Source organism: Zootoca vivipara, chromosome 4 (genome assembly GCF_965207765.1).
Source record: "Zootoca vivipara chromosome 4, rZooViv2.hap1.1, whole genome shotgun sequence".
NCBI classification, from domain to species: domain Eukaryota; kingdom Metazoa; phylum Chordata; class Lepidosauria; order Squamata; family Lacertidae; genus Zootoca; species Zootoca vivipara.
The window spans coordinates 70,656,925-70,678,951 of record NC_142587.1 but is presented as its reverse complement, the minus strand read 5'-3'; the positions used below and the strand labels follow the sequence as shown (position 1 = coordinate 70,678,951).

At 41.1% G+C, this 22,027-nt stretch overlaps 1 protein-coding gene across 1 annotated transcript in view; it reads right to left on the bottom strand.

The window, feature by feature from the left end:
* The window catches only part of IMPG2 (interphotoreceptor matrix proteoglycan 2), a 64,874-nt gene that overhangs the window by 5,048 nt on the left and 37,799 nt on the right, over positions 1 to 22,027 (bottom strand). The window contains exons 5-18 of the mRNA XM_088668136.1: positions 18,486 to 18,535; positions 17,317 to 17,402; positions 15,266 to 15,424; positions 12,211 to 12,269; positions 11,048 to 11,065; positions 10,465 to 10,709; positions 9,220 to 9,284; positions 6,211 to 6,538; positions 4,617 to 5,956; positions 3,867 to 4,086; positions 2,209 to 2,419; positions 1,626 to 1,814; positions 897 to 1,095; positions 569 to 648 (exon numbers count right to left, since the gene is read on the bottom strand). Coding sequence (XP_088524262.1) covers positions 569 to 648; positions 897 to 1,095; positions 1,626 to 1,814; positions 2,209 to 2,419; positions 3,867 to 4,086; positions 4,617 to 5,956; positions 6,211 to 6,538; positions 9,220 to 9,284; positions 10,465 to 10,709; positions 11,048 to 11,065; positions 12,211 to 12,269; positions 15,266 to 15,424; positions 17,317 to 17,402; positions 18,486 to 18,535 — 3,249 coding nt within the window. The remainder of the gene's footprint in view (positions 1 to 568; positions 649 to 896; positions 1,096 to 1,625; positions 1,815 to 2,208; positions 2,420 to 3,866; positions 4,087 to 4,616; positions 5,957 to 6,210; positions 6,539 to 9,219; positions 9,285 to 10,464; positions 10,710 to 11,047; positions 11,066 to 12,210; positions 12,270 to 15,265; positions 15,425 to 17,316; positions 17,403 to 18,485; positions 18,536 to 22,027) is intronic.

Genomic DNA, 22,027 nt, shown 5'->3' with positions numbered 1-22,027 from the left:
AGGACGCAAGGGATAAACATGCTAAGAGGAAGGCAGGCTTGGCAAATCCACACCGTGATCAACTCCCACCTGGAAACCAATGTCCCCACTGTGGAAGGACGTGTGGATCCAGAATTGGCCTCCACAGTCAGTTATGGACTCATTGTTAAAACTGTGTTTATGGAAGACAATCTGACTTGGCTACAAGTGAGAAGAAGAAGAAGAAGAAGAAGAAGAAGAAGAAGAAGAAGAAGAAGAAGAAGAAGAAGAAGAAGAAGAAGAAGAAGAAGAAGAAGAAGAAGAATAATTAATTTTTCACTATGAAATATAAATAACTGGGGAACAGCGAGGAATTCAATTTTAATAATTAGGGAAATAAATGCTGTTGACCTAAGGCTAATAATTAGCTATTTTGAACAGTTTTATACTTTCAATATGCTGCATAATCATTTTGTATCTACTTTTGTCCGTGCACCCTACAATATGATAATTTAGCTGATCACTGAATGAATCAACTGTTGTGTAGAACACAATGAGTAGGTTCAATGAAAAAAAATCTACAGAAGTAATTAAGAAACATTTAGCTCACATTTGATGCTGTCTTACAAACTCCGCAAACTGTCGATCTTTGGCATAGAGTTCCAGGATCCTAATTCTGTCTTGAATTTCCTGGAAGGTTAGAAAATAATACACTACACAATTGTCCTATATAAAACACAACAGTTCCAAACGAAGGTGTTCTGTACTTCGTACACTACAGAGCAGCATAATGTACAAATTTTATATTTTCAGTACTTTTGAATATGCTTTCATCAAATTAGTCTTCCATATTTAGCACTGAAATTGCATACTGATGTACTATTAGCAAGTCATTCTGATAGGATAGAAGTAACATCAAAACAAGTAAAGTTACCCACCTCCTTAGTTAGCTCACTGTGTTCATAAATATGCCTGATTTCTTCACTGCTGTACTCAGCGGATGTCTCATTGCTTGTTGAGCTATAGGAAGTAAGCTGTGGATATCTCCGATAATAGTGGCTGTGCCCGGTAGCATCACTTTCATACATTGGGTTGTATTTCACTGCATTTTCAATAGATGAAAGGCTGTCTCCTTGCCTGTAAAGAAAGTAAAAAGAACTTATGTCAAACACAGGAGTCTCCTCTTTGCAAAATATTTCCCAAAGCTTAACTGACAATGTTGTCTGACATTCCAGGGAATAAGCTACATGATAACCAATGTTCATGCTGCAAAGTGGAGCAACATCTCAAACAGGTAACTGGCAGTTGTGCTCTTCCAGAAGCTGTGTTCAACTCTTATTGGGGATACTTGTCCAACATGAATAGAGCTTCCATGTCTAAACCCCCTGAGGGGTTGACTTTAGATCTTTTCAATAGGCTAGCACTTTGCAGCAGTCACAATGTATGTGCCCATTCCTCTTCAGGCTCCTATGCTTTCCTCCCATGACCAGGTAGGTTGACGTGCTTTCGAACTGCTAGGTTGGCAGGAGCTGGGACCGAGCAACGGGCTCCCCTGTCGCGGGGATTCGAACTGCCGACCTTCTGATCGGCAAGCCCTAGGCTCAGTGGTTTAGACCACAGCACCACCCGTTTCCCCCAATATTAAATAATCTACAAGTTATAGTTACCCTAACGAGTCTTCAATTTCACTCTTTGTGTACTGATCACGAAGAGTCCTAGCCAGGAAGAAAATAACGGCAGATGCTACGAGAAGGAAGCCAGCAACCGAAGCAATCGCGATACCCACGACTAATGGCTCCGAGACATACTCTTCGCAGTGCTCTCCTCTGTACCACCAGTTCTCACCCACACGACATCTGTGATCCACCCATGTCAACAGGGAAGTGATAAAGAAAATAGTTATTCTATTGTCAACATGAAATGACTGAACCTCGTATTGGATGCTAATCTTCACCCATTTAAGATAGCAGCTGAGTGAAATGCTAAAATATTCTGCAATGGGTCAAATTGAATAATGTGAGAAGAGGCATGGAAGAAGCTAGTAGGGAGGTTTAAAGCACAAAATTTGATCAGGGGGGGGGGATCTGTAAGCTGCACCTCTTCCTGATCTTGGGAGGGTCACCCTTCAGGGAAGTATTCTGGATTTCTTTTGTTTTGAAACCAGATTCAGTGTTAAAACTGGATTATCACATAAATAGGCCTATGCCTCTGATCTTCTGCATTTGAAATGTTGCACAAATGTTCACTTACCTGCATATTGCCCCTTGCCCTGGGATTATATCACATTTGCCATCATTTTGACAGAAGTCAGGCTGTAGATCACAAATGCTATTACAAGGCAATCCTTCGATGCTTAGATAGCCAGGATAACAGACACATTCTGCCTCTCCACTCCACTGGTTCACAAGGCATTCAGAGAACTCATTGCATGCCTGGAACTTGCAAGGATCAGCTTGATCTCCTGGAGGCACAAGCAAAAAGAGAACTTTTACTGCAGTGGCACCAGCATTTTGGGAAACTATTCCTATTGAATTCAGATAGACACCTACAGTTTGTATATTTCTTCCCCTCCTGAAAACATTTTCGTTTAACCAAGCATTTTTAGATAATTAATTTGATTCAATGGCAGTCATTTGTTGGGCCTTCGCTCCATCTCCTGGGCACAGGAATCACCTATACTCACTGACTCAATCTTCCCAGGGTTCAAATACTGTTTATCTGGACTCATCCAGTTCACTATTGTGTCCAGACAATGATCCAGATCTTGCACAGCCCCTTCTGTCATCACTATTATGGAGAAATAGAGATATGGAGAAAGAAACAGGGCTGTGTGTTTTGTTGGATGAAGCCAAAGGCTTTCTGTTATCACAGTGGCCAACCAGATTAGCAGGACAAGATTGCAACAGCACTCTTCCCGCTTGTGATTCCTAGCAGTGGAGACACAGCTTATTCACCATGGCTAGCAGCCATGGGTAGTCATATCTTCCATGAATTTGTATAACCCCTTTTTAAAAGCCATTTAAATTGGTGGCCACTACTGCATCTTACGGGAGCAAATTCCATGGTTTAACTATGTGCTCTGTAAAGAAGTGCTGTAATTGTCTGTCCCAAATCTTCCAACATTATGTTCAACTGGCCATGAGCAGAAGTAGCTCACTGGGTGAGACAGTCACTATTTTCCCCATAGATGGCTCACTTTTGCTTACACCAGAGGGGAGGAGGGGAAAGATAGAGGGGAGGCTCCACAGTGCAAACACACCACTGGAGCCAACCAAGTGCTCCTACTGCTAAATTTGTAACCATGCTGACCTGCCACCACCTTGCCCTCTATCCCACCAATAAACAGCAACTCATCTGCCTGGAAGCAAACATAGCAGCTCTTCTTCCCACCTAGTGAGCCACTTCCAGCCACAAGAAAAACCTATCCCTATCCACTCTCTCCACACTAAGCATACAGTAGTGCCTCACTTAACGAATGCCCTGCTTAACGAAATTTCTGCTTAACGAAAGGTTTTTTCTAGTGGAGGTTGCCTCGCTAGACGAATTCGTTTTACGCAAAATTTGTCTAGCGAATCGCAGTTTCCCATAGGAATGCATTGAAATTCAATTAATGCGTTCCTATGGGCAAAAAAAAAATAAAAAAAATTCAATGCATTCCTATGGGATTCGCTAGATGAATTTTGCGTTATAAGAAAAGACCCGTGGAACGAATTAAATTCGTCTAGCGAGGCACCACTGTAATTGCACACACCTTTCTTTCTTTCTTTCTTTCTTTCTTTGTGTGTATGTAGCCTTCAAAATAATTCTGGGTGTTTTAGCTTGAAATTAACTGACTTGTCACTTCAGTGAGAATAAGGCTTTACTCCTAACTCACTGACCAAGCAGCAAATACTCCTTCCTTATAATACCTGATTCCACATCAAGGGAGTACTTGTCGATAGCCAGGTTCATGGTCTGGTAGGCAGTGTTGCAAAAGTCTTCAAGAATCATGTATACAGCATTAGTAACGTTGCGAGGCACAGGTCTTGCAAACTTCATTCGGCTGTTCACCACAATGCTACCATTTCTGAAGTTCAGAATTTCCAAATTCTGGAAGCCTGTTAGATTGGACTGTAGATAAGGAACCAGCTACAAAACAGGAGAAATAATATAGCAAGATTACATCTATTTTCCTGTGTGTTTGTGTGTCTATCCATCTATATGTCTGCACTTGTATGCACATAAACCTAGTTGTTTAATTTAGTTGGGTTTAATTCTGAGTAAACAGGCATAAGATATGTGACGTTTAGTTCTTTTGGGCTCATTTGAACCTGAAGTTCGAATTTTCCCGTGTATGCCTTAATGTTTAGTTACCATGCAAGCTGAATGAAGCTTGCATACTTTGCCATTAGTATGGGCAGGAGTAAGTATTCTTAACAATTTCATTTGATATTTTGTTTTTCTGCACAGGTATAAAAGAGGAAATAACAAATCTGAATAGAAGTATTTGAATGTGAACTATCACAGCAGATCAAGGTGCAATTTAGTCACTGTAGTAAACAAAAATCTAATCATTTGTGCAAAAGGTGTTTCGAACCACCCTGTGCCTCTGGGTTGCTGCTCACATGCTAAAAGTGCCCTGGCAAAAAAAAAAACCTCAGTTTGAGACTATATCTTACCAGCTCTAAGAATCTCTGTTCCAGGGCTTTATATTCAGGGGAATTTTTATTAAACAAGTCCTCTGAAAACATCATGTTGGTAACTCGAAGACTAAAGAATACCACTAATGCGCGTGCAGGGACAGTAACATTGCTGAGGTTTTCATGAGTTGCCCCAGCTACACCGGCCATCTCTGTGGAATGGGCACTTGTAGAAAGCTCCACATGACTTTCAGTCATATGTCTTCCTTGGTCCTGTTCTGTAACTTCCAGATCTTTTGCGATCAAATCTTTTTCCAATTCTGCTAGGATAACTGTGGATTGAACTTCAGTTGGCTGTGTGGTGGGCTTGTCAGAGAGGGCATGGACAGAAGACTCTGTAAGAGTCAGAGTTGAGGAAGAGCTTACTTCACTGTCAAGACTGCTAGGAGGAGTATTAGTGATTAGGATTGTACCAAACTCTCCAGTGAAGTCACTGGGACCAGTTGTCATGTCTTTTAAATAAGGTACCAAGGTTGCAATTTCAAAATCAGTTGATGCTATTGAACTTGTGACTTCAGCTGCAGGCTGATGGGTAGAACTTTCAGCAGAAGGAGTAACAACAGGCTTCAGAGCAATTGATCCAGAGGCCTCTTGAGCTGTTGTGTCAGGGATCTGCTGTTCAACTATAAAATTATCCAACACTGGGCTTTCCCCAGAAGGTTTTGCTGTTAAAATTATTTCTGGTTTATCTAGTGCACTCCATGGAGAGAAGCTATCAGGTGGTGTTATTGTAATGGTTATAGGTGGATAGTCTGTTGGTGACAGTTCTGTTATGATTTGGTCTTGAATTCCAGTTATTTCAGAAATGATCTCACTATCCTCACTGGAATCTTCCAGTTGTATTATGTTATAAGTTTCAGTCAATGTTGCCATAACACTTTCTACTGTAGGGCCTTCTACTGTAGGGCCTTCTATTGACAGAGATATAACTTCATCTGGTAGGTCTTTAGATGTGTAGTCCTTTAAGGAAGGCAATATATAATCTGTTTCCTTGTAGTCATATACACCCGATCCCTCTGTCTCCAATGTAGGTCTATACCAAGGCCATATGCTTGTTTGTGGTTCTTGTCCTGAACCAGAAGCATAGTCATCTACGTGGTCTTCTATATATACAGTGGGTTGCAGAGTTTCCTTTTCTACAAAAATTGTTGGTAATGGTTCTTTAGTGCTAGTCTCTATGGCTAATACAGAGGCCACTGGTGATAGAGGAGCAAGAGGAGTCACAGAATCACTTGTGGGTGGGATGTCACTTGGCACAATGTGAGGGGCAGGACTTGAAGGCAAAAGGAGCTCTTCCAACTCTTTAGAATCCTCAAGCCCTACAAATAAACACATGCAAAGTTAAGTAGTTCTTATAAATTTAGCTTATTGGATTTTATTTACTCAAATTCTCTCCCCCACCCCACCCTGGCAGATTATTATTATATTCTCTCTCCAGTAAATGCCATCATCTCTTCAGGGTACAGTGACTCTTGCATAACAGGGAGGGGGCCATAGAAAGGAAGTAACTCCCCAAGCTTTCTAAGATCAGACATGTAACTCTGCTGCTACCAAGCAAGACAAAATAACATACCATCTTCTAATGAAGACAAATCAGAAATGCTTTCTAAGTCCACAAGTGTGTCAATCTCTAATGCTGTTGGTGTGACAGGATGCAATTTCTGCTTTTCATCCACAAAGAGCAGATCGTCTGGGGGAATGGTGATATCAGATTTTGAGAGGAAAGTATCTTTTGGTGTTGAACTGAAGTTGCTCAGAAATCCATCTGGTCTTAACCAGATTTCATTGCCATTGAACTGCTCGATATCAAAGATGAAACCTGGCTTGGTAAAATCAAGTGGCAAGATGTTGCTTACAGTTGACTCATCCGCAGAGGGCCATTCAGATACCACAACACGATCCTAAAATTCAGATCCATAATGGTTATAAGCCATTATGATTGCCCATATTACCTTACAAATCACAGTGCATAAACCCCAAGGCTTAGCCCCTCATTCCACCACATCAATAAGCTCACACCAAGACCATAAGTGACCTGTGAAGTCTACCACACAATAATGTCAAAATTACTGATCAGAAGTTGTATCTAACATTAGTCTTACTCAGAGTAGACTCATTGAAATTAACGGACACGACTAACTTATATCCATTTATATGGGTCTCGTCTATGCATGTAGCCACCATCTATAAATTCGTATTGTCCCATCTGGAGAACCAGGTGTGGTGGGTGGGGATTCTCTGTACCACTTTGCAGGCAACTGATTAGATGCACACTATGTCTAATTACCATTCTGTTCCTTTATATTCATCCATCTCCATGTAGCCATTAGTTGAATGCCATTGAGCATTGTTGATGCAGTACTAGAAGGAGAAAGGACTAGATTCTCTGGCCATCAAGCTTGGGAGCAGAATACACTTCTGATCAGGGACGGAGGAAGGGGGGCGGTGGGGACGGTCCGCCCCGGGTGTCATCACTGAGGGGGGTGACATTTGGTGTGCTGCAACCCCCCGCAACTCCTAAGCCTACCCCGAGCTTTCAGGGGAAGGAGGGGAGCTGCGCCGCTTTGCTGGTGGCCTTCCCCCCTTCGTTTTGACAGCTCAGGGGAGGCTTGGGAGTTGCGGGCAGGCGGCGCGCCATTGCCTCCCACTCCCGGACTGCTTCCTGGTGGGGGGGGAGCCTCCCCCGAGCTGTCAAAAGGGAGAGGGAAAGGAGGAAGGCTGCTGCCAAAGCGGCATAGCTCCCCCCCCCAGGAAGCAGCCCGCCATGGGCAGCTCGCTCCGCCTCTGCTTCTGATCCGCATGTAGTTAAATCAATCTCCCATTTTCAACAACCTGTGCTGTCTTAGTGGCAGAGATGTTACAAAGTAATCAGACCAAGCTCTAACACAGGCTTCCCCAAACTTTGGCCCTCCAGATGTTTTGGACTACAATTCCCATCATCCCTGACCACTGGTTCCGTTAGCTAGAGATCATGGGAGTTGTAGGCCAAAACATCTGGAGGGCCGCAGTTTGGGGATGCCTGCTCTAACAGCTCTTTTTTGTAAAGTGCTCTCCAGAAGCAACCACAGTGAGCAGAGAAATTACAGGAAGTTGCTTAACCCTTTCCCTACCCACAACTGCTCCAGCTCAAATTGCTCATTTTCCATGATTAGAAAAAGTGTATAGATGCATGTTTACCTTCCATCATGCACCTGGAGCTCTGTGGGGTGGGAAAGCAGCTGGGGAATTCAGAGAATAAAATAGCCAGTGGGGGGAAGGTTCAGCACATGTACACACTCCTCTACTCAGAACTTCCCAATCACATCACTGCTCTTCATAGAAAAAGCTGTGAGGCTTCACTGTAGAACAGTGGTCCTCAACCTTGGGCCTCCAGATGTTTTTGGCCTACAACTCCCATGATCCCTAGCTAGCAGGACCAGTGGTCAGGGATGATGGGAATTGTAGTCTCAAAACATCTGGAGGCCCAAGGTTGAGGACCACTGCTGTAGAAGACAGAAGATTATCTGTCTTAATGCCTGACTTCTACCCTTCTCCCAATCTTCACTGGCTGTCATATGAGTAACTAACATTTTAAAGGATTTTTGAAAATATGAGCAAAACTGTGAAAAGATAATACTGTGCAACCTAGAGAAATGTACACAAGTAGCAAAATAAACCCAAAGACTGGGAGCAATTACTTTTCAATAGAAACATTTGGAGCATTTGCATATGTCTGCCAGGAATTACACTTCATCACTTACTTAAATACAGAGAGATGTTCCCGTGGCATCTAATATTATTCAACAATTCTCAGAATGGTACACTACATTAAGAAATGCAATATGATGTTGGCAAGTTTGAATTTTTAAGCACAAGCTATTTGAAGAATCTACAAAATACGATAGAAATACCACTCTGCAAAAGCAAATTATATTCCAAAGCTTCCTGCCAGCAAGACAGCATATTCAGTCTAATATTGTACCTGTTTCATGGATCTATCCAAAATAATTTTAATGAGTAAGAAAGGACTAAACCCTGTATGAAGTACTTATTGTTACATGAAGGATTTAAGAATATTTTGATCCCTCCAAGGAAAATATTTGAGTTTTACCTTATTGTACTTGAATTATTCAGTTAACTTCATAAGTGGCTAAAGGGCAAAGAACTGCTAGAACAAAAATGGCTTAGTGGAAATGGCTGAGCCTCTTGGCTTTCTGAAGAGAGATTGTGCTTCCTTTGACCTTCCCCAGTTATTTTGCTGCTGCACCACACTGAGCTTAGCCATAGTTTGGGCCAGCATATCAACCAAATTCTTGCTCATGCTTTAACTGTTTACAAACAAACCACAAGCTGTAATCAAGGTTCGCCCTATGGTGTATGTCATGTGGTTTTTAAAGAAGAGTTAAACCATGAACTCAGGTTTAAACTAACTGCTAGGCCAAACTACAGAGTAGCTCAGCACAGGCTGCAGCAAAGTGACTGGGGATGAGCAAAGGGGATGTGGTCTCCTCTTCGGCAGCCAGCATGCTTGTATGTTTGCACGAAGCCAAGGTTTGGCTTAGCATGATGTTTGAACCAGGCCAATACAAGAAAATGAACTTACATCATCAATGGGCCTAGCAGTAATTCGAGTCGGGTCTTCTGTTACAGAAGAGAACACTTCCTTTACTGTGAAGACAAGTAATAAGGAAGACAGTCATGTATCTTATATAGAGTTCTAAATTGCTTGTGATCTTAAGTGCACTGATTTCATTTCCTATCTCATTGAAGAAACACGCATGCTTCTAAGCAACAATACTGCCAGTAAGAGTTTGAAGAATGGCAAATGTACACAACTCAACTTGCTCTCTGGGGCAAGTGCACAATTTAACTCGAAGGGTACTCCATGTACATTTTGTACTGTCTAAATCGATGACATGAAATAGTCACAACATTTATTGCCCAGTATGACTTTTCTTTTTCTTTATTGCCCAGTATGACTTTTCTTTTTCCTCTGGCAAAGCATTAGGTTATTTTCAGAACAAAGATTCTGAATATTTCCTAAGACTTATGTGTAGGAACACACACACACCTGTTCAGTCCTATGGGGGCCAGAAATGCTAGAGTAATGCTCGAGTTGTGGCTGGAAGCCCCTGTCACAGTAGTGGCTAAGAGCAAACAGAATAGATACATCCATTGGCATGAAGAGACTGAAGGAAGCAGCCACAGGATGCAAATTAGCTTGTTTCCCAGGATCCACTGCAGTTTCAAATTATACTAGAACACATGTTTGGTTCATTTGTATCTAGCACTAGGATGAGTACAAACTAGAAGTGATGCTAAATGTGTATTTGCATCTAAAGTGCATTTATATGAGTGTGTCAACCGAGAGGTCAATCAACTGAGAGGACTGATGATGTTTGCATTTTTAAAAACCTGGAAATGGAAAGAAACATCTGGTGTCATATACAGATTGGTTCTAAGGGCAGTGGCTGCAGAGAAAGGGCTAAGCAACACGTGTTAGGTTCCTCTGCAGTGCTGTAGAAGATACTTTGATGAATCACTTTGCTTGCATCCTGAATTAATTTCCCTTGCTCAGTTTTTTTTTTTTTACTCTGTAGCCCACTTCTCAGCCATCAATCCTCATAATCTATGGACTACATATAATGGGGACGAGGCAAGGACTACTTGGCCATAAATTCAAATACATGAGGCTTTTAGAAGTTTGCTCTAGAGAGACAAAATACTGGCTTTGGTTTAAGAGCTTGAAGAGGAAACCCATAACAAGTCACAATCTATTAAAATCCTGGGTGTAGATGTTGGACATTTTTAAAGTGGACAGAAATGACATTTCTTATTTAATACACACCATTAATGAGCTGGAGAGAGTCAGGATCCAAGTTCAAGGAGGCATTCTCAAGTAACGCATTCTTATGAAGGATTTCAGCAATATAATTTCTGAAGTCACTGACTGTATAAACAACGGTGGGATTATCTTCCATCTCTAGAAAGGCGTTGTCTTCCACTTTGTTGGACTGGAGGTTAATCAGGTCCCAGGTGGCATTGCTGATGGCTTCCCCATCAAAAACCACAGTGTATAGAACCTCCACACCACTAAATGTTTAAGAAAGGAGCTGTTAGAGAGAAGGATGAATGGTACTCCTGTTCTGTTCTTTCAAAGATTCCATACCCGTCACAAATTATATTTCATTCTGATCTTTCTCCCCAAATCTGATAATGGCTAAATACTTGGGAACTGGACTTTCACAGGCTAAGTGGATTTATTCACATGAACAAACATAAAGAACCTTGAAATGCATTGATCTCAACAGCTTTCAAACAATATCCTGCTGCTATAGTTTGGCTCCATCTTTTCACTGGAAAGGGAGGCTACTGCATATAAGGCAGGAAATTAGCTATCACACAAGTAAGCATTTGAAGGTTTCATGTACCTTTCATCCTGAGAAGATCTAAAAGTGGGGGGAGAAGGGAAGACAAGAAGTTAAAATGGAGGAGGGGAAAAAAGTTTCATATGTAAGCATTACCATTCAGTGCTCCTCCCTAGCCCCTGATAAGCTAAAGAACATATATTTGAAAAGATTTGTTCATGGTTCATCATTATTCTACTTCCATACTGCAGCAAACTTGAATTAAAATACATCTCAGTTCATTTTTATCGGTTTATATGAAATCAGAATTATGCCCTTGCCTACAGTATGTTGTGGTATACAGAACATTTTGAATTTAGACTGCATACAGTACACTCAGTGCAGCCCAGTGGTGTTTGGATATCTCCCAAACTAACAAGCTGATTGTGGAGAAGGCACAACATCATACAAATGTGAATTATTATTACTACATTCCCTCCTTCACTAGAAGATTCCAGGCCACATCACAGCAGTGTAAAATAAAACATTAAAAACCGTTTAAAACAGTTTTTAAAAACAATGTAACACAGTATCAAAGGCCAGAGTAATCGATCATGAGAATGATTCGTTCTGCTGTAGACAGAATTATGTCATCCACTAACATTGTTATAATTTTTAAAAGGAGGAGAGAGAAATAAAACAAAGGACTTGTATGATTTAAATCACATGACTTTCCTTAAAGAATTCTAGGAACTATTGGTTGTTAAGGGTGTAGTGTAGCTCTGAGAGGGGTTCTGTTCCCAGAATTCTTTGAGGGAAGCCATGTGCTTTAAACACATGATGTGCATGCAACCACTTAAGTGGAATTAGCCAAGTCCGACAGCTGAGCCTCATCACTTATCGGCTCTAACCTAACAGTAATGCTGTGCTTGATAGTGGCCAGCGGAGGATTGTGTAAATAATTAGAATTACTGTTCTGGAATCTGTACCAGTCTGAAGAAAGGCAACATTTCCCTCATATAAGAATTGTGGTTTTTTTGAAATGTCATAAATGGGGCGTCACTTTTCTACATGTTGGAAAATGTAACATATGAAGACACCCTCAGTCTAACAAAGGAAACTAAACTAACTCACAACACAAAACTAATGAGTAAGTCGGCAGGGGCAGTATAAATGTGAAGTTTTGTACCAGCAACTTTGGCAACATTAATATAAGAAAAATATTTTTATATGACAGGATATCATACCTGAACTCAGTTACATGGATATTCTTGTATCCAGGCAGTCCTTCATATGCATTTTGAATCTATTTGAAAGACAAGAGACAAAGATTATAGATCCTTTCCACGGCCCAAACCCTTTGTTGTTCCATCTAAATACAGTATTCACTTATTGTTCATTGTAGTGCAGGTTCTGGAGGCCAAGACTCTAGGAATAGTTACCCATGAAAGATAAAACATTTTCCCTTTAGCAGTGTGTTTTCCTTTATGTGAGGGCTGGAGTATACATCTCTCCCCCTTTTTTCTTTTTTCTTTTAAGCAGCAAATGACTATAACCTTTGCAATAAAGGATAATGTATAAACTGTGTAACGAGATATCATATCAAGCCATCAGTTAGTCTTCAATACGCTAAAAATACTGGGATGTATTCAATATAGTGCAACCAAACAATTCCCCCCTCTCCTCCCTCCATGAGCCCCCAAAATGTGTTCCAGGGACTCCCCAACTCTCCAGAGCAGATTTAGAGGGGGTACAGAATGTCCATTGGGGTGCACAGGGGGAGGAGAGGGGGAAATTCCCTTGCACTAATCCTTGTTCTAGTGCAAAAAATGCAGTTTAATACTACCCAATGCTATTTCTTCCCTATGTACATAGTGTTGTAAGTTTGCAGAGGGCGGGTTGGCTGATTCCCTTCTAATTGCTGAATCCAACAATAATTTAATTGCTGGGGTAGCCAGACTAGTTTCTTGGTAATAGCCTAAGTATGGGTCGTCAAAGCAACAAAGGAAGTATCTTCGTGCCAGGGGAAAAATACTCTGTCAAGTGTCAGTTGGAATGACAAAAGGCAAAGCTGAGGTGTGTGAGCTAGAAGCAGGCAGCAGGCTGGGCAGCTGAGAGGCAGAACCATACCTGATTCCCTCTGAGATCCAAGGTCATGGCTACGGGAGAAGCGAAACCTTCTTGGGGTGTTAATGCTGTGAGCCTCTTCATCGTAGGCTCGGGTTGTATATATGTGTAAATAAACAATATCTCATAAGACACCACAGTCTCCGCCGCCCCTCATTCTGAGGAAACCGAACCCTGGAAACCCTGCTCCACTAGATTTGAGAGGTGTGCAACAATATAATACAGTTTAGAAAAAAAGGCAGGTGTACTTAAATAGAATGTAGGTTATGCACAGCTATGAATCCTAAAAGCAAAATCTGCTAAGGTTTAGAAACGAAAAGCAAAGGAATTGTAGAAAAGTACCCCACACCTCTAAGAACAAGGAAAAGGCTGCTCCATGTGCATTCACGATAAAGCAGAAAAGCAATTTGACCCTTCATCTCAACAGAATAATTCCTTTTCCTTTTTTAAAAACCTGCTTTTGAAACACACTTTGCCCAGAATCAAAGCTATCCAAAGTGCTGCAAAATAGGAAGGGTGTCTTTGTCCAAGCACAGAAAGAACTAGGCAAAGGATGAAAGGGCCATTCAGATGCCAAGTGGCCTTTGTCCGATCAGACATTTCTTTCGTTTATAGTATGGCACCGTTACTTGGCCACATATGTAGGAAAATTAAGACGTCTCTCCTAATCTGGCCATGCATAACAGTTGCAGTGGTTCTCTTTGGCTGTGGGATAGAATTTATCTATTCCCCATATGATATAGTATCTGTCAGAAGATGAGTCCCAGTATATTGAATTCAAAAAGGGTTGCCAAGGCATGATCCAGGTGAGTTGGGGGGGCGAGTACTGTAATTGTTACTGTTATTTCACAGATCTCACAATAACAGCTGGGCCAAGGTGGTTAGAGAGGCAACGGTGATCAAAAGCACGTAATGCTATTGGCAACTTAAGGCAAGCCCAAGCTAAAGAGACATTTGGAAGGTGGCCAGTCGTGCATGTGAGCGCCTTAAATTGATCCCATCACCCAGGCCAACTTGCTTTTATAAGGAGGGAAAGATCAAAACCGATCATTCATGTCGCTTATAATATAAACAGATGTGAGATGAGGAAGGTTTAGTTACAGTAATAATATGAGGTCACAAAGAACACACCAGCATCTGTGAGCTCAGATCCTGTGAGAGCAGGGGATGTCAGGAAGATTTCCAGATTCCAGAGGTTTGTTTTCCTCCAGTGCCAACCTCTCAGCAAGGATGCCAGATGCAGAAAAAGACAAGTCTCAGCTCACAGAACTTCCTTCAGCGGAAGGTTGAAGGAAGGGATGAGAGACCTTTCTGTGGTTGGTGCATGGATGGGCGTGACAGAGAAAGAGTGGGACAAAGCTCAAGGGCACAGCATCTCTTTTGTAGGCACAAGGTCTCAGGTTAAATCCCCAGCATCTCCAGGAAGAGACACTTGCCTGAAATCCGACCTGGAGAGCTACTGCTACTGCCAGTCAGTGTAGACAGTACTGAGCAAGATGCACCAATAGTCTCACAGTATAAGGCAGCTTTCTACGTTACTAAAGGTTTGAGTACTGAAGAGCTGGAAGGATTAGTCTCCTCCTGGAGCATGTCACATTCACAAGTCCCCTTTCCACTCTATTTCCTTATGAATGTGATTTTTTTAAAAAAAAATCCATACAAAAATTCGTATTTAAACAAGTACATAATACATATTTAAATATATCAGTGTATGCATTTCTAAATGTATTTCATTGTAATATATAATACATTTTAGTACTTTTCAGAGTTTTGAATTATACTGCAAATTTTTTGAGAAGTGTAGTCTGTAGTGTATTTATATTTAAATCCACATATTGGACTGTGTACACACTAAGCCTGTGGTTCCCAACGTGTGGCACATGCCTCACAGGGGGGCAATTTGATTTTTAAGGGGGGCAATTTGAGAATGAGTTATTAACAGTTAATGGCCTTTTAGGCTTGCTCCACGCGAATAGGAGTTCAATTTCTGAATAATAAAAATTATATGTCAGGGGGTGGGGCATCAGGATTTTAGAGATGCTTAGGGGGCATGGCCAAAAAAAAAGGTTGGGAACCACTGCACTAAACCATTAAGGCACATTCAAAGCACATTTCCCTTCTCAAAGAATTATGGGCACATACAACATATCAAAGAAGTACAAGTAATGCAATTACTTCAGAAATGAACTGCAATGAGAGTTGCTGGGATTCTTCAGTAAAGGGGTCGGTCAGCTCAGTGGTGTATTTCTCCTCAGGAAGAAGAATGCTGAACTCAACCATCTGTTCATGAGCTGGGGTCACCAGTTTCTCATCTCTCTTTATTTCATTATTGATCTGATGAAAAAGAAATTAATTTTACTTAGCGAATTGTGGTTAGAAACCATCCTTTCAGGTTAAACACCAACTTAAATTAGTATGAAGGGGGCTATTCCTGCATTATACATGCAAAGGGTTCCTCATGCGATTACTGGGCAGCAAGTCCGCCTTCAAGGCTGGGTGGCTTCCACCAGCTCCAGCCCCAGCTTGCCATGTTAGGCTTTTCACCTGCACACAGTTACACCTATGTGCATAGATCTCTATGCAAGTAGGCTTAGCAAGGAGCTGAACCCCTGGGCAACCGGGATTCAAGTTCCTGGGGAAGCCTACTTACATAGACGGTCCTTCAATAGAGGTCCCTACCTATTTCAGTGATGTTAGTGGAGAGAAAGTCATGTGATCTGGGGATGGAGCCATCAGTGCAGTAATTAAGTGAGGACCCTTTCATATAGGAAGGCACTATTGTGCCACTTGTTTCTGGTGCAATGCTTTTCAAATTTCTACCTCTTAGGGATGGGAATATGGTTGAAGATAAGACTCAATTTCCACTGCACCTCGACTAGAAACAAACAATAGTTTCTTAAAACGAGTCAAAGGTGCTATGGAAGTATTCCTATAATGTACTTACTCATTTATTTCATTCAGCTGTCATTGCTAGTTAAACACTTCTTATAAGGTTTTGAAACAATGCAAAATCCTGCAAAACTGCTTACCAGAATTGAAAGTGAGGCAATGAAGATATTGGGGAGTGATGATGTCAGGACATATTGGGGAATAGGAATCAGGAGAGATGGGGCTAAATCAAGGGAGGTGGGTGGGGTTAGGGGAGAAGAAAGAAAAGGTATTTGTGTCTCTCATTTGTCTTGTAGGCGTAAGGAGCAACGAATTTGGATGACTTTTGTCTCCCTTCTAGACTTTTAAGCCTATGAAATACTGTTGAACGCTTAATACAGGCTTCCTTAACCTCAGCCCTCCAGATGTTTTGACACTACAATTCCCATCATCCCTGACCAATGGTCCTTCTAGCTAGGGATCATGGGAGTTGTAGGCCAAGACATCTGGAGGGTCGAGGTTGAGGAAGCCTGACTTAATAGAAATAGAATTCTTTCTAAATAAAGTGCTGGATTTTCAAAAGTGTCAGCCTTCAAGGATTTAGAAATAAAAAACATATGTTACATGTCATCTTGGTTACACTTCTATCATCATCATTGTGATCCCCCAACAGAGACTCAAGGTTACAAGCTAAAATAGAAACAGCTTAGAAATGTACAGGATAAAAAACAACCACTCCCATGCTGTATTTTGTAAGATAATCACAATAAAATCACCACAGCACCAACCCTTGCCTTAAAAGCAGTCAGTTTCCCCCAAAGCCTGTTGGAACAAGGAAGTCTTCATCTGCCAGAACAAGGAGCCAGTCTTACTTCTCTAGGTAGGAAGTTCCAAATTATGGGAGCAGCCACCAAGTAGGCCCTCTCCCAAGTCCCTACCAAGTGTGCCTGTGAGGGTGGTGGGATAGAGAGAAGAACCTCCCCTGAAGGTCTCAGAGCTCAGGCAGGTTTGTATGAGGGAATACAGTCTTTCAGATAGCCTAGACCTAAGCTGTATAGGGCTCCATAGGTCATAACCAGCACTTTGAATTGTGCTTGGAAGAAGACTGATAGCCATTGGAGCCAAGGGAGTCATGTGCTCACTTTAATTTATAGAGAGTGCCTTAAACATGAAAAACATTTTTACTAAGAAGCATTTTTACTTGGTTGGAGTTATTTGCTTATTTGTTTTGTTATTTCAGTTTGTGTGCTATTCTTCCACATAAAACTGCTTGACAAATCTAGAAGGAAAAGTGAAGGAAAAGTGAATACTGTTTCTTATCCCCAAAACCAGTCTAACAAGGAGCTCATTACACATACTTCTGTGTCTTCAATTTTGTCAGTGGTACTCTCTGAAGGACTCTCAATTGAGACCACATCAGGTGGTGGAACATTGGCAGCTGCATCTAAGGTGGAAAACATGCAATATATACCCTTAGTCAATTAATTAATTAATTGCTAGACGGTATACACAAAGTTGAAAAAAATGAAATCTGCCAACCTGAAAATAAAAAAATGTCTTGAAATGTTTGCAAAATTTAAAAATGGTGGTCACTGTGATCCAGTAAAGCTACATCAGACATTTTGTGTTATTTTTATGGTTTGTTGCATGACAATGTGGCAGGAATAACACTGACTCGAACCTGAGCCACAACAAGACAAATACTGACTTGTCCTACTGCAGCTTAATCATAGTTTTCTGGACATATGCAAAATATGTCATTTCTCATTCCTGATATGGCTAGAGCAGCTTGGTGTCAATCTCCATGAACCCACAAGACACCATAGAAAGGAATGTGATGTTTCTATTTTACTTAATATATCTGGGGTTTTGTGTCAGCTTGTGCAGGTTCTCTGCTGTTCACTTGTGTACCTTTGGTGGTGAGAGCGGTTGGGGTTGGCCTAGGGCAGGCATCCCCAAACTTTGGCCCTCCAGATGTTTTGGACTACAATTCCCATATTCCCCAACCACTGGTCCTGTTAGCTAGGGATCATGGGAGTTGTAGGCCAAAACATCTGGAGGGCCACAGTTTGGGGATAGGTTTGGCCTAGGGTGTGGCTGTTCATTTGTGGTTGGCTGTGGGGGTCTTTGTTTTCATGTGGAGTAGGGTGGGTGGGTGTTTTGGATCAGGTTAGCCATATTGATTTGTATGCTGCTAGTGGATTTTTGTCATTGTCTCACCCGACCCCACCCCCACTCCTCTTGCCCCCCCCACCTCTTTTCCCCTTTTCTTCCTAATGTCTCAACAAATAAAACCAATTTGTTAAAAAATGTTACATGGGGGGGGAAATACGAGAGGGAGACATTGCACATACCTTTGTAAATCAAGAAAATCTTTAATAAAAATACATTTAAAAAAGAAGAAAAAAGAAAGGAATGTGATGAGACCCTCCAATCCTATGAATAAGGATGTCCATCACTAATTGAAAGCCTCAAGTCTTCTTACTCATTTACTGCAAAATTAACATATAAATAAAGGAGAACAGACCTCTCAATGTGGTAGCATCCCCAGTCGGAGAAGGCGTTGGCAGCCCAAAACTGAGAACCAAAGACAACAAAAGGATTAAGTGTAAAAACTGGATTAAAGTTTTCTTTCAATAATAATCTTACCCTTAACATGTGTAAGCCTCAGGGACCTTTTAACAAGCTGAGGAGAACTGCTGAATAAAATCCTCATAAAACCTTGCTGGTTCAGGTTGTGTGTTGGGGTATATGTGCATTGCTGGTAGGTTGTATTCAGTGGACCCCATAAAATACAAGAGAGAAAATATAAGGAGTGCGGAGTTTGGCGATCTCCCACAATGTTTCTGTTACTTTTCCAGTCCCAAAACTGAGTATGAAAGAGGCAGTGGCCTCTCACTATCCTAGTGTAATAATAGCTCACCGGCCACCATTCCATAGTGAGGTGTACTCTGCAACTTGTTCTTGACATAATAATAATAATAATGCAGTAGTGGTGGATTTATTCTGCTTGAATTGATTATGTGATGCTTCCCTAATGCTAACCACATTATTACTGCCCAGAAAGGCTATAGTACAGTACAACATAAACAGGTCAAAAATAAACCAGAATATCTATGTTATGAAAAGTTATGGGATTTCAGCAGGGAGTTACAGGATATGAATTGACTGGAAATGAAGCAATGTGACCCAAAACTTTTGTAGGTGCAAACTTTATTGAAAGCAAGACTGTGCATGACCACTCTGACAGCATCACAAACAGGATTCGTTCTGAATAGGGAATAAAAACCAGATGTCTGGAGGGGCCTATAGTTCTTTGAATTAATCATAAGAAAGAATTCACTATCAACAGAAACCCAGTTAAGATTCTCACATTGGGACTATAAATCCCACCTCTTTGTAAGATGGGGTATGGTCCTTTTCCCACGCTGAACGCCACACGTACAGAATAACATGATGCATTTTGTCTATGCAATAAATATGCTTGATAGAGATGGTTGCCACAATATTTCCCTTTAGCAACAGGAATTGACCATATTGTCTCCTGACGTCTTTAAGTCTACGTTATAGTGCTGCATATATATTGTCATGGCCAATCCCACTTAGTGCAAATGACGGTTAGATTTGCCAACATGTAAGCTAACTCCAGAAATAAATTTATGGAATGTCATGAATAGTCATCATGGAATTTTGGACTTGGAGAAAACTGTTTGAATTAGGAATCCATTACTAAAACCACTCCCCATAAATGTTTATCTGGCACCTTCTTCCAGCAAATACATTGCACAACTCCAAGAACACAGGAAGCTGTGTCGTATTATTTGTCCATCTAGTCCAATACTCTCTGACTGCCAGTGACTCTCCAACATTTCAGGCAAATCTCATTCCTGCTGCCTGATCATCTTTTAACTGGAGATTTCAGGAAATGAACCTGAGATATTATACAACATATTCTCTACCATTGAGCTGTAATCCTTCCCTCTTTAAGGGAACTTTTCTGATGTTGAACTCCTAATAGAAAGAGGACCTATTTCCATATTACTGTATTAGATTACAGTAAATCTAAACAGCCATAATTTAAGCACATTTATTTCATGAGTTTTTAAAATAGCATAAGAATATAATAGTTGTTGGGCCATTTCTTAATGGCAGCCCCATAATTCTTTTTTCTTTGTCAGCTCTAAATTAAGCAAATATTCAACCATTTCCCAGAAGGAGAATTAAGAAATATGGCAAACTAAACCAGTCATGTTGGTGGTTTATCCAGGTTGGATGCTAAAGAACAGCTTTGCAGCAAGATGCACAAATTTAGGACATGTTGATACATGAGACAGCATATGGGAACACCAAGATAGGTTAAGTGAGATGTGCTTTCTCCAAATAAAGGAACACCTTTCACATTTTACTGTGGGGAGAGATGAGTGGTTTTTACTTCATACATTATAAAGGAATGCAAAGAGGAAACACAAGGGATCAGTACTTCCTCTGTCTCTCCTAAAACCAACCAAGGCCCTGCTGATTGAGCTGTGATTTTGAATGGTGTTGTTCTTGTCTAAATCAAACACTTTCTTCATCTCTGCACCACACTATGTCTGGTTTAAAAGACAAGAAGACACAGCTATTACAAAGTTTGCAGGCTGTCATATTGCTGCTGTTTATACATTAGCTTTGATTATATCATTACAAAACCTAATTATTTATTCCAGCGACCTATTTTCTATTTAAAGAATAGCTTTGATCAAATTACAGCTTTCTCTCTATTAGCAATTTCATTATTAGTTATATAGATGAATGTTGGATAGGAAAAGATTATGGCAGCAATTGTAGACTCATTAATAGTTTGGAAAAGCTTTTTCTAGAATAAATGATAAAATATCCTCTAAATACAGGAGCTTTAATTTCCTATATAATCATTCCTAAAGGTAAAGGTAAAGGGACCCCTGACCATTAGGTCCAGTCGTGACCGACTCTGGGGTTGCGTGCTCATCTCGCATTATTGGCCGAGGGAGCCGGCGTATAGCTTCCAGGTCATGTGGCCAGCATGACAAAGCCGCTTCTGGCAAACCAGAGCAGCACATGGAAACGCCGTTTACCTTCCCGCTGTAGCGGTCCCTATTTATCTACTTGCACTTTGACGTGCTTTCGAACTGCTAGGTTAGCAGGAGCTGGGACCGAGCAACGGGAGCTCACCCCGTCACAGGGATTCGAATCGCCGACCTTCTGATCAGCAAGCCCTAGGCTCAGTGGTTTAACCACAGCACCACCTGGGTCCCTATAATCATTCCTACATGCCTATAATTTCCAGTGTGACAGAGTAGGAACAGCCATTAGGCAGAAAGAGATAGACCAGTTCAGAGTTTGGAGAACCATTAAAAGGCAGCAAATTGTCACTTGTTATATTTTTACTACCATGGAAGCCATTTGTATTTTCAAATCTAGACAGAAATTTTGAACTAATTTTGCCATGTCTCTGACCCAAGAGGATTCTTCATATTTTTAGACATTCCTCACATCTTTTTCTTTCTTCCACATAATTATAGCCTCGTGTTTTTTAAAAAAATGCACACCGCCACTTTCCCAGAGAGAAAAACCACAATTCACCACTAGCTACTTCTCATCTTTAAATGATAGTATTAGAAGCTATGTATGGTTCTTGAAAGAATGATAATAGCTTTTTACTAGGAACTTTTTTGATGCAGTGTTCAAGCTGGAAGAGCTTGATAGTAGCCTTAGTTAGGATGTCATTGCATAAATAGTAACCCTTTTTGAGGGAGGAAATATTCACGTTTGCACAAAATGAACCACCAGTGTGCATTCTCTCCTGCCATTTGTTTCCTGCATTCCCAAAGTTTCAAATTAATGGAGGTTTTAGAGCTTGCTAAGATCACTAGATGCATGAGCTGGATCCATGATGCAGAGAGGGAAGTCTAAAAAAGGTGAATACTGGGCAGAGTGGGGAGAAGGGAAACAGCAACCGTGCCAAGGAAGTAGGTTCGCCCAGTCTGCCATCTTTCGGTGGCAGAGGGAGTGAGACTCTCTCACTAGGGAGGCCTAAATTTATTCTCTTGG